The sequence below is a fragment of the Halichoeres trimaculatus genome, unplaced genomic scaffold (genome assembly GCF_033239565.1).
Source record: "Halichoeres trimaculatus isolate MK-OKI-2021-1 unplaced genomic scaffold, fHalTri1.1 fHalTri1_scaffold_4, whole genome shotgun sequence".
Lineage (NCBI taxonomy): Eukaryota > Metazoa > Chordata > Actinopteri > Labriformes > Labridae > Halichoeres > Halichoeres trimaculatus.
This window is the reverse complement of record NW_027437182.1, coordinates 22,484,979-22,497,231: the sequence shown is the minus strand read 5'-3', so window position 1 is coordinate 22,497,231 and position 12,253 is coordinate 22,484,979. Positions and strand designations below refer to the sequence as shown.

Below are 12,253 nucleotides of genomic sequence, written 5' to 3'. Positions count from 1 at the left end.
TGTGTTTGATTCTTGTACTCATTGAATAAATCACCAAACTATCAACAGGCCATCATAGAGGTGCAGATGGTCTAGTGGTCTGGGTTGCTCCCCATGAGATTTGCCCCCAAACAGGTGGCCTGGGTCCAAGTCTGGCCCATGGCCTGTTTCTGAGGAAATCGAACAAGGAACTTGCTGAGGGGCAAGCGCTAGCTGTTAATGTTGATATGCAGATACACCATGTGGTGGCATGCACATTAACACACACACACGTAGACATAATTTTATTACAACATTTGATAACTTTAATCCACGTCTGTTAAAACACGTCTAGTTTACAAAGCTAAGTTAGCGTCTAAGAAAAACAAACATTGACATGAGTGCAGAGAAGTGGATGGGAGGTAAAAGTCCAAAATCTAAGCAGAATGTACAAAGCTGAACTAGTTGAATATCTTACACAGCTGTTACTTTATGGGCCTAGCTGGAATAAAACTGACAGCACGTCAACTACAGAGAATAAATTATGCATGTCTTTGTCTACACCCTATATTCAAATGATGAAGCTCAGAGGGAATAGTTTCAGTAATTATAACTCTGCAAGTCCAGTACATAAATATAACAAAAACCCTATCCTGTTTACTGATAAATGTCTCTCAAAAACATCACTCTCAAACTTCAGACATCATGACAGCAGTGAGCTGGATTTCATTTCAAATATTACAGACAAGAAGTCAAACTCATTCCCGGTGTGGTCGGTTTGATGAAAAAAACATCTTTGTCTTTTCTGACACTAACCTGATAACCACTGCTCTATACTAGTCCACACAGTTTGAAAACAGGAGAGGTTAAGTCGGTGTACGCTGTGTTCCACCTCAGACACTGTCTGCTGCTGAAGTGTGTCTTTAAAAAAGGAAAACGCCACATTAGCAGTTCCACTACTTGGCCTCACAGAGACCACCATTAACTGTGCATTCAGCCATCTCTTGTCAACAGATTGTGGCTGACAAATATGCTAGAATACATCTGTTTAACTTTCATTTTTGCCTAATGAACAGAACCATCAGGTGGATTCACAGTTAGGCAAAGTCTGACCAGAGCAAAGGAATGGATATTTATGACCTTTTACCTTTTCTTTGAATGTTTACAGGGCCTTTGGAAATGGACACTATCTGACTGTGGTGATGACAAATATACTGTCCAAAGCCTGGACATGATGAGCAGCCTCTGTAATGGAACACAGCGAGTGGAAATGTTATCTAGTGTTAAGACTTTATGAATGCACCTCAGGTGAGACACTGAGCTGCAGCTTCCATCGACAACAGCGTGCAACTTGTGTTTGAAGGGACATCACAGAGAGCGGTGTTGCCATTTTCAAATAAAAAAAAAACCAACTTCAAATCAGACAACTAAGAAGCCTAGAGTTCTGTTCCTGAGTAAATACAACCTTTGAGAGCAGAGGGCAGAATGTTAAGAAGCACAAATCATCTCATGTCAGGGCGGCTCCTTGGCTAACTTACGATCAGCGGTGATGTATTTTCAGTCAAACAGTTTGGAGGTGGTATTGTCAGGAGAGATGATCTTGGAAAAAGCAAAAAAAAAATTAGTATCCTCCCTTTCTAGTTCCTCTCCTCCCAAGGTCTAGGTCAGGTCAAAACAAAACAACGATAATCCGGAGCTCAATTCACTGACTGTAGGACCGCAGCTGGTTTCTCCAAAGGGTGCTGATCTTGAATCCGCAATGAGCCGTTTACTGCTGCAAATTGTATTTAACCTCAGTAATTTAGAGACCTTGGCAGGATGTCAGCATTTTGAAAGGTAGAATCAGGAGTCAGAGGTCAGACGTAGAAAAGCCGTACTCTGGAGGTACTGACATGGAGATCGTCATCGTAGAACTTGGTCTCTATGATCACATTACCACTGGAATAAAGACAAAAGACACTTTTCACTTGGGGATCAAATATGTCTGAAAAAATAAAATCAGTTTGGTTCAAAGATTTTGAATTTTACAGTCTTCTTGACTGAGTTCATGTGTTTCTGACCTGCTGGACTTCATAAGGGACATACATACCCAGATCACAATCAATGACTTTGAATGTTTGTGATATTTCTTAGATAACAAATTAAAATAAAACTCTTGTTTTTTAAAATCTAGAATTTCCCTAAGGTGTGTACAAAAATGACCGTTTTTATCACAGGTTTTTAAACTGAACACATGAAGTGAAACTACAATTAGGCCTGATATTAAATAAATCAATTCATTGTTCAATCAGAACAGTCCAGTTGCCTTGGTTTGGAGAGTTGGATGAGTGAGAATCAACACGGACATAGAGAGCGTAGTTTGCTGTATCACAAAAGAAATTCTGCATTTTAACTCCGTTTTTTATTCACGTGCAATTTTTGACTGAGATCCCATTTTATTTGTATTGGGGTTTTTTTAATATTTAAAAGATATTGATATTCCAATTACATTTGTAAAAAGTACACATGAGAAACGAACGTTTATTGCATTTGAAAGGGTGTACTGCATTATAAATATATATATATTGTTTATATTGGTAGTTAATTTGGCCTCAGAATAATATTGTCAATAATATCGTATATCGTCAATAATTGTGGGACAACATATCGTCTAGTAAAATTTGTTACTGACCCAGGCCTAACTACAATACAAGCACACACTTGTTTTATTGTCAGTTTCTTGGTCTGAGTGAGCAAAAGGTCTTAAAATTATAACCCTTGGCGTAATAGAATAAAAACAAGAAAAGATACTGAAAGCTTTCTTTGATACACAAAATAGAGAAAATGTTGTAATCAGATGTGAAACTTACGTTAAAACATTAGCTGGCATCATCTGGGACTCAGGGGCTGCTTCTATCAGAGATTGCCATGTGTTGGTGGAGTTTGGGATAACGAAACCAAATTCAAAAAACCATTCTGCAGAGAAAAGCACAGAGACAGAGCTCAGAGCTGTGTTAACAACATACACAATCGTTTTGGATGAATCATCAGGAGATCCTGGTTTTTCAGAGACGATTTAATCTAAATACTGTTTCAGAAACCCCTCCCTCTCTGGTGGAAACCAGCAACATAAACATGTTGTGTTGGAGCGGGTTGTGTGTTGTCTCCTGAGGCTCTCTGCTCAGGAAGGCCCCAGGAGCAGCTGGCTCAGCACACAGTTACAGTAGCTTTCCATTAAACCTCTGATTATTCCAAAATACCCTGATAAAAAATATGGGCAACATAGCAGCTAATCTCTCCATATTTTTTTTTGTAACTTAGAACATAACAGAGTTTTTATTTCTGATCCTCGCTACTGATGTGATTTCTGAATCTTGGACCCTGGACTTTAAAGGCTCTATCATTTTTTTTTAATCATTAAAGACCTCATTAGAAATAGGAAAACATTTGAAAATATCTGGGAATTAAAAAGATACCAGGCAGTGAGAGATTTGATTGAAAATTTGTTAAATGACGTCTTAGCTAATGTAAGAAAGTCGAGATTAGGGAAGAAACATAATTAGGTTTGCATGCCTCCTTACATTTCTTTAAAACAACATTTTCTATGATCTAGATACATGAAAAGTTTTTTTTTATACTGAACCAAAAGCATTAACTTTAGCTTTGAGATAAAACCAAGAGTTTAGTACAGGGCTAGAATTACTTAAGTCAGAAAAATCAAGGGAAATGTCCTTTGGACACCATTTAAACATGATGGAACAAACACGGTAGCTAAGCTAAAAGCTTTATTTTGAAAAGGTTTAAAGGAAAAGAAGCTATAGGTAAGAGGGCTCACTGAGCTCTTCAGATTAGCTTAGAGAAGTTTCCTGCACTTCTGCAGGGTGGCTTTAACATCAAGCCCCTGAGATGACAACTGTTTTCATTCATAATGTTGAAAAAACTTTTGTGCCTTAATAATTGAATAATTTCAAAAGTGTGCATTTCTACAATTATAAACCTAAGCATTAAAAATCCAGAGAAGAGATCACAGCTAAATGAGATGTCTGGTGTTAATGATCCAACACTCTCTTTGTAACTCTTTGCAAGGTTTGGTTTGAAATCAGCCACTGTATTTGGTGGAAACGGCACTGAACAAAAATCAAAAATCTAAATAAACTTTTGCCGTCCAGTAAAAAAAAAAAAAAAATCATCAACAATGCTTTGCACCAGAACTTTTAGCCAATCAGAGGCAAATCTGAGGTGGAGATCTGACATTCAGAGTCCACCCATTTACCTTACATATAGACTTCCTTTAGAGTTTTCCCAGTCCACATCCGCTCTGTAAAACTCTAATCCTAATCCCACACAGTGCCTTTAACTTTCAGCTTCTAATTAACCTTTGAAAATTTCGGCTTATTACCTTCTAGACACTGTCCCTTGAAGAAAACTTTCTGTTCCAGTCTGAACTTCTCCAGTTTCTCCGAGGAGGAAAAGTTCAGTTCTCTAGACACTGCTTTACATTTCAGGATCTTCTTCGGGACACGGGCTGGAAGAAGAATGAGAACACAAAAGTGAGATTTTACTTAACATTAAATGTCAGAAATATTGATAAAGATCTGGGATCTTTTTGTTGCAGTTCATAATTCACAGGACAATGCATTGCCTGGTATTATACCTAAAAATCAAAAGACACATGAATAAAAAAAAAGGTAATTTTAGGTATGAAACAAATTCTGTCTCTATTCAAAACATCTACTCAACTTAAAAGCTGAGTACATGTACCAGTATTTCATTAGCTCAAGCACCATGTTAAGAAATCATGGGTAAAAGTAAACAAAAATCACATAAAACATAGTAAAAATAAAGACTTTTTTTCAATTTTGTAATATATCTGGTACATTTTGGCCAAGCTTAAGTTTTACACGTCAGTGTACCTTCATGTTCGACGCCAGGTACAGAGAGGTCCTCAGTTCCTTGCCACAGGACTTTACCTGTCTCTGCATCTCGAAGATTCATCCAATTTCTGACAGGTGCAGGTTAAGTACAAATAAAAGATTGGTATCATTTTGCACACTAGTCCCTTTGTCTGGAAATATTATTTATATGTCCCTCTCCAAATTACTGCTTGGATGAAATTCTGTTTTTCTGCAAAATCTTTACTGATTAATCACAAAAAAAATAACTAAAAAAAAGTCATTTTAGAGATTTATGCCATGACTCTCCTTAACTTGAACTACAGTCTTCTTGGTACAAAGCCAGCCTTTGGACTGTTATAAGCAAATGTGAATTGAAGAACTATAAACCAAGCAGTGTGAGGTACCTGTAGATGATGTTGTGTAAGTGAAAGGAGAAAACTGAAGAAGCCTTTGTGTACATGCTGCTGTCCCATCAGTCTGTCACTCAGTCAGCTGTACCTGACCTCTGCATTCACATTACACACAATACCACTGTCAATCACAGAGGCAGTGAGGACCTGATCAGTGAATCCCCGGTAGTACACAGCTTCTCATGTTACAGAATCTGTACAGTTTCAGCACCATACCTGAGGTAACACTCACTGCTGGTCTGTTAGGGCACCAGTCTATCTTTGTGTGAAAGCAGCTTATCTGTCAATACACACACACCTCAACTGGAAAATGGCATCTGTGTCAAAAACACACTGATCAAAAAAACACTGAATATTGTTGTTTTTGACCCATTAACCCAACATGAGCATCAATGAAAAAAACTTTTTTAGTAGACAAATATTTAACAGATTGAGACTTTGTTCTGGGTCGGGGTTTTAAGTTGTGCTTTCAGCAGTTCAAACTGAGATTCTAAAACGTTCTGAATTAGTGAGTGACTGGTTTGTTGAAACCTCAAAGAGTGCAAGTGAAAGAGTTTTAGGATTAACAGCAGTGGTCAACCAGTATCAGTTTTAAAGGGTCAATGAAATAGTTGTAGGTGATGGTGTATATAATAATAATAACAATAATAATATTAACAATAATAATGTGATTTTTTTAAATAGAAAATAACATTTGGATATGCTGCAGAGTTACTAACATGACCGATATTAGGCTAGAGGAAATTTCAATGCAATACTCTCAAAATCAAATCAGATTATAATGCCAGTTTCAGATTGATTATTTAGTTGCTTAGGCATTATACGTCTTTTTATTTAGCTATTTTTAGCCTTGTTAGCATTGGCAAATGCTGATTATTGTAAAATATGTGCTCAGGCATAGTACACTTCTCTACACTTCTCTGCTTTGGCATGCTTTGGAGAGGTGTGCTTTGGCACGGTACACTTTATGCACAAGCATAGATACGGGTACACAATGAGGGCATGATGTTTACTAATATCGCTGCAGCCACTTCCTCATGACAGTCGTTTTAAAGAATAACATGGGTCTTACAGGGTAAACAGATGCTTCATGAGAATGTAAGCACAAATAAAATTAAGGAATGGGTCCTTTGTTTATGTACCAAGCAGTGTGGCACACTTTACTCAGGTTTTTATCCTAAAATTATTGCTTTATTGCTGTAAAATTTATTTTTCTAGTAAGAAGAACATGCAGACGTAGTAAGTGGACGGCAAGAACTACAGGCTCCAACAGCCTTTGTTTGCACTGCAGCTCACAAACAAAACAGATTCAGAGAATGTTTTGTGACAAAGTATAAGTGTATAAGATGAAGTAAACAGTGTTTTGGCTGATTGGATATTCATCTGCTTTTATTTAAGCAGTAACTGCTGTGATGACCCTCTTCTATAAGAACTGCACAGCTAAGGTGTAGAAATCATGACTATCAGAGGAGCAATGCAGAGCCTGCAGCAGGTTGTGCATAATACATCCCAGCACATGCACACATTGCCAGAAAGACTTCCTCTGGTGGTAATAGTAAGCATTGTATCATCAATTCTTTCACTAACTACTTGTAGTCACCACTAGTCAGACACTCACATTAAACATCATAAAACCCCCTGCAAATAAAACAATCTTCCATAGTGAGCCGTCAGCCTGATGGTTAAGAAGCGTCATCCCACAGCACTCGGCTCCAAAAGATTCCGAACTGTGAATCCTGTCAGACTCAGATACTACTTAGTGTCACACACACTTGGCTCCACACCATCTGTGAAGCCCTTCATCCCACCCCACACCCACCAACAAAGGCCTAAAAACACACCAACAGAGGCTTCTGGACTCTGACCTGCATTATGGGCACACTTTGAAACAACAAATGGAAGAGAACTTTAAACTGAATTAACTCAGAGGTTGTGTCCTAAATCAGACTTTTGAATTTATTATTTATCCAACTAATTTGGCTTTTATTGCAGAAATCTTGAAAGAAGGAAATAAAATAGAGAAGACATGGGGGAGAAGTAAGAAATTATGCAAGCTCTTCTGTAATAGAAACCATAATCTCTAGCAGCATGTTATGAAGGCTGTTTTATGTAACAGTTACCGCAATGAGATTTTTTTCTACATATTTTTTTTTCTTCATGAATTTTTTATAAAATTTTCTTCAACTTAGTTTTGATCTTGGATAACCTTTTTTTTATCCAACAGGTAAAATACATTTCATATGTTTAAAAGTATAAATGCAGGAACAACTTCTAAGCTAACTAAGCTAGCTAGAAGAGTCAGTGAACTATGTGTGTCAGAATCATGAAAAGAAAAACAAAACACTTATTATTTTTCTCTTTCTTCTATATATCTTTAGATTGAATCTTTGACACTGTTGTCAAAAACGATCTAATTCAACCAAAGCCTGACCTCTCCACCTGGTTTTCTAGTAAAGTGTGCTGAGTGGAGTGGATTCTCTAATCCTCTCAAGTCTAACTAATTCCAGCCTCCTACATAAACCCCATCATCCTCCACACCTTCCAGAATAATCCAAACCAAACTGTAATGTATTTCTCGTTGATTCTCTTTCCAAAGATCATGCTGTTTTAAAAGCAACATGAGTCACTTCTGTTAAAGTCAGGATTAAATACAACACAGCCAAAGATCCTTCATTGGTGATTATTCACTTGTTAAAACAGATGAAGCAAAAAAAAAGAAAAAAAAAAGGGTAAAATTCAGTCACAAGCTGGCAGAGCTAAATGCATCAGACCACATCTAAGATTGGATTGACTCAATTCTTTGTGATTACATCTCATTTCTCCACTCTAATTAAACATGATCATGGATTTTGTTATAAAACCATCAGATGATAAGTTTGTCTCATCTGCAGTAGAGAGACCACGTAAACAAGAAAAAGCCATGCAGCATCCAAATATGGACAGAGCTGCTGACATAATTAAAAAAAAACTGCTTCTGTTCTTATGACAAAGGACTAATAGATAAATGACACTTCATTAAGGTTTTCAAGTACCATAACTGAGAACTGCTAAGTCAGACAGCAGTGAGAGGAAAGAAGTCAATCTTTTCTCCTCAGTTAGATAGATCAGGTCTCCTTAAAGGACACTTTGAGTATAACCTAGGCAAAGAATATACTACAAGGACTTTTTTGTATGTGGTCTTTCTTGGTGCTCTAGGCTTCTTACCAACCTGTAAAATAAGGTATCCACTTACAATCTAGTCACAAAAGTTGAATCATTAATGCCAATTTTTCATCCAATCAAAGAAAAGGGCACAAACCCTCACTCATCAGATAGTCACAACCCATTTTGTGTCTGCCAACAAATAAAAAAAAAACAAAAAAACAGAAGCCTTGTACAGCAACTGACTTAAGCTCCAAAACTGTCGAACAAGACTGTACTACAGCCTACTCAAGCCCAGCTGCAGGATGTGCATGTGTAAACCACAAGGGTCCATGCACCAATCTGTCAGAAGAGATACGCCAGTTAATGAGCCCCAAGTGAAATGCTGATGTCACTGTTTAGTCTGCATTTCTTTTTAAAGACACTTTAATGGCTTACAGGTAGAGTTCAACCACTCAACGATTCAACGGGGAGCACCAGGACACGCGTAACATACTGAAACAGAACAGGGTTTCTGTTCAGTCATTTCTCATGTCAACATAGAAGGCAGAGGCAGGCAAAATAAATCAACAAGGGAGAAGTTGTTGCTCAGCCGTTCATTTAAATCCAATGCAAACAATTTTCACACTTCAGTCTCACATGAATACGCTTACATACATACAAAAAGAAGGCATATTATAAAAACAAAAAAACAGTTTAACTACGTGCCCCTTTTCATTAAAGATACTGATGACATTTTTGCTTTGGTTACATGAAACAGACTTCAAAGTGTATGACTTACTTTTGTGCTATCTTAGCTGTTTTGAAGAACTGATCATATTTCCTTGCAAAGACACACCAGAAGTTATTATTTGTCTTTCTAAAAAAAAGAGGACAACTAATGATAGCTGTGTGACAGTTGCAGCTCAGAAAAGAATAAAGTGAAGTGGTCTTTGGTCTCTAGCTTTGATTAGGTTTGTTGTGTGGACAAAATGCAGTAAACCCCTGTTCCATTAAATCCACTGAATCATGGATTTAAGCTCTACCAGTGAAGGCAACATGAACTCTGGCCTAGCAAGAAACATGATATATTATAGATCCCTTGTAAACACTACAATAGGTAAGAAGAGGATTAAACTTTTAGATAAACTACACTGCAAACTTAAAAAAAATAACTTGGAAATAAAAATCAGGTTAATAAAGCAACTTTAGTTTGAAAGAAACCCTTTCCCAAAGTGTTGTACATAGTTCAACACACCAAATGTAAAAATTGTCCTCTTTAAGGGTTAGGGTTATAATGACTTTCTGGGATTCGCAGTGAAATCCAAAAACTTAACCAATGTTAAATAAAATTATTACCATCTATGAGTAAGCAGATTTAAAGCCTAAGTCTTCCTTTATTTTTCTTTTTATCTACAGTTGAGAAGCTTAAAGGTGCAGAAATACTCAGAAACAAAGCTGACAACATTAGGGGCCTCACTGCTTGATCTGTTTGCATGTTCTTGCTGGCACATTGGTTTGGTCATAAATCTGGAAATTGAAACCACATATTGAGAGTGTGGTTAGGCTCAGGACAACCAAACTTCTCATCACCTTCTCTTTGCCTCTATGAAACACGTTTTAAGTCAGGCTATAAACAAAGACTGGGAGCAAATAGAAATTGTAGCTAGAAAGCATGTGCTAGAACCTTTGCAAAAACACGTTTGAGCATTCTTGTGACTTGGTCCAGTCCATCCTACTGTAACAATACAGGTATTATCACAATAACCCACTTTCTCCATCACCTCCTACAGCAAAACTATATGAACAAACTAATTAAATGGTTAAAAAGAAGTTGTGTAAATTCGATTATGCAACCCACGACCGGATTTACATACATTGAACTCTCTTGATAGTATGTTTCTTTTCTTTTTGGGACTTGCTATAGAGTAACTGTACCTCCAAACGGCAACAGCCTTATCCAGCATAAGTAGTTCGATTTAAAATACTAAGATGGTTTTGTATCACTCCTGGGTTTAAATACTCTGTGGAAATAGATGTTGTAAAGCTAGGGACTTATCTTTGCATACTTAACGCAGGTAGCATTTCTGCATATGAATTACAGACAGAAGCCTTCCAAGTAAAATCTATCAAAATGATCTGATAACCACCTGCTTAAAGGGCTATCTTCATAGTGTGTTTGTGTTAAATTACTGCGTATTACAAATGCTTACAGCTGCCACAACAAGCGCATTGATCAGTTAGCAAGACAAGTTAGCCACTGGGCTTAACAACTCATTCAGCTGGCAGGCACTTATGCTAGCAGGGCTCTAAACAACACGACTACTTTCATGTTAACGTAAAATTAAGATTCACACGAGTTACCAAATTGACGTTATCAAATTAAAGGTGGTAAAACTTGCAGCTCTGCCACAGCTGCTAAGCTTGCGGTAACGTTGGGCACAGAAACAAAATGATACTACCATCTTGCCGATGACAAATGACGTTATGCAGAAATAAACGGAACATGCCACTAGGCTATGATGTCTCGAACCTTCAAAGAGCACCCACAAAACCTCAGACACAACAAAAAGAAAGGATACAGTTTGAAGCCCCTTAAAATCTCCTTGGCCCTGTCTTCGTCTGAAGACATTGCAAAAATCGCTTGTTTTCGCTCCCTGTAGAAACACAGGATCAGTCGAAATAATAATGGCTCCTTTAACACTAGCTGAAGTACTTGGCTGACTACATTTACAGTTAATGTTATCGGAAAAAATGCATGAACTATGTGCCCCGGCTATATTGCTGGACTGCAGTTTAAATCTGATCCGATAATGCAATCAGCTTAATATACCAGGCGAACTAAGGACGGTTAGCCTAGCCAGTCAAAGGCTCAGGGCGGCTCCTGACAGCCAATCACAGACCTGCATGGGTGGGACCAAAGTGGATATAGACGCGTCACCAGGGGCAACACTGCAAACGGTATGAGAGTACAGCTGCAAGGTCCGAGCTCTTTTCCACAACGCAGCAGACCCCGACAACTGCAGTTAAAAATCACATGTGAACAAAGTGTATGAAGCCAAAGTTTGTTCGATAAAGCAAACTCGCAACATTTAAGTAAATTACCCCTAATCTTTAGGTTTTAGTAAGAAAGCTAGAGTACACGCCAAACCATCCGCTTGGTATATGGAAGCAATATAACATTTTTTATTTCGATAAATACAAGGCACATCGGTAAAGGGGATGGTTAGTGATGAATAAGGTACAATCACACCCTCTACTGATCAATTTACTAAATTACACCCCAAAGCTTATTGATCCTACCTGCTTTTCTATTAAACAAGATGGCCGACATTAACCACTGGTTTCCATACCAAGAAAGTACTATAAGTACAACTTAGAAAGACTTTACAGTCCTGGAACTGTGAATGTAAAATTTTACAATAACTAATACCACTAAATATATTTGTAATGTGTTAATGTGTACTACTCCAGAAAAATTAGCCCCAGTTACTGCACTCAGTAGTATTGTAAACACAGTGGTGATACAACCCTGTTTTATACAGTCTATGGACACAACAGTACATATAGAAAAAAAAAAGAACAAGACCCAAAAGATTTGTTTGTGCTTAAGATAGTGTCCAACCTTTGGGGCAAATTTCCAAATGGAACCGGGGGATTGGGGGATCTGAGGAGTATCTGGGTGTCTTTCTATTAACATGAACATTATTTATCTATTTTTTTTTTCAGGTGACAGAGATAAGCTTGTTGGAGAAACTCCAAATATTCAGAACAGAATATTAGAAGCTGAATTAAATAACTGAATTGAATTACAAAAAGAATATGGGTTCCAAACAAGTTTTGAATGTATCTTGATTTTGGTCGGTGTACTACTATAATGAGGTATTTGTG

The 12,253-nt window shown here is 37.4% G+C and overlaps 1 protein-coding gene across 1 annotated transcript; it reads right to left on the bottom strand.

The window, feature by feature from the left end:
- Positions 1–302: 302 nt before the first annotated feature.
- Positions 303–11,221, bottom strand: pde6d (phosphodiesterase 6D, cGMP-specific, rod, delta). The gene is made up of 5 exons (XM_074668248.1): positions 10,945–11,221; positions 4,851–4,939; positions 4,337–4,462; positions 2,808–2,913; positions 303–1,896 (listed from the first exon to the last, which is right to left on the bottom strand). The coding sequence occupies exons 1-5, from the start codon at positions 10,992–10,994 to the stop codon at positions 1,815–1,817; spliced, it is 453 nt and encodes a 150-aa protein (XP_074524349.1). The 5' UTR covers positions 10,995–11,221; the 3' UTR covers positions 303–1,814.
- Positions 11,222–12,253: the final 1,032 nt, after the last annotated feature.

Coding starts and splice junctions, on each gene's coding strand:
- pde6d (XM_074668248.1), bottom strand. CDS start 10,994: ATGTCTTCAGACGAAGACAGGGCCAAGGAGATTTTAAGGGGCTTCAAA. Junction 4,940..10,944: donor ATTTTAAGGGGCTTCAAACT/GTATCCTTTCTT, acceptor TGCACCTGTCAG/AAATTGGATGAATCTTCGAG. Junction 1,897..2,807: donor ATGCCAGCTAATGTTTTAAC/GTAAGTTTCACA, acceptor TCTTTATTCCAG/TGGTAATGTGATCATAGAGA.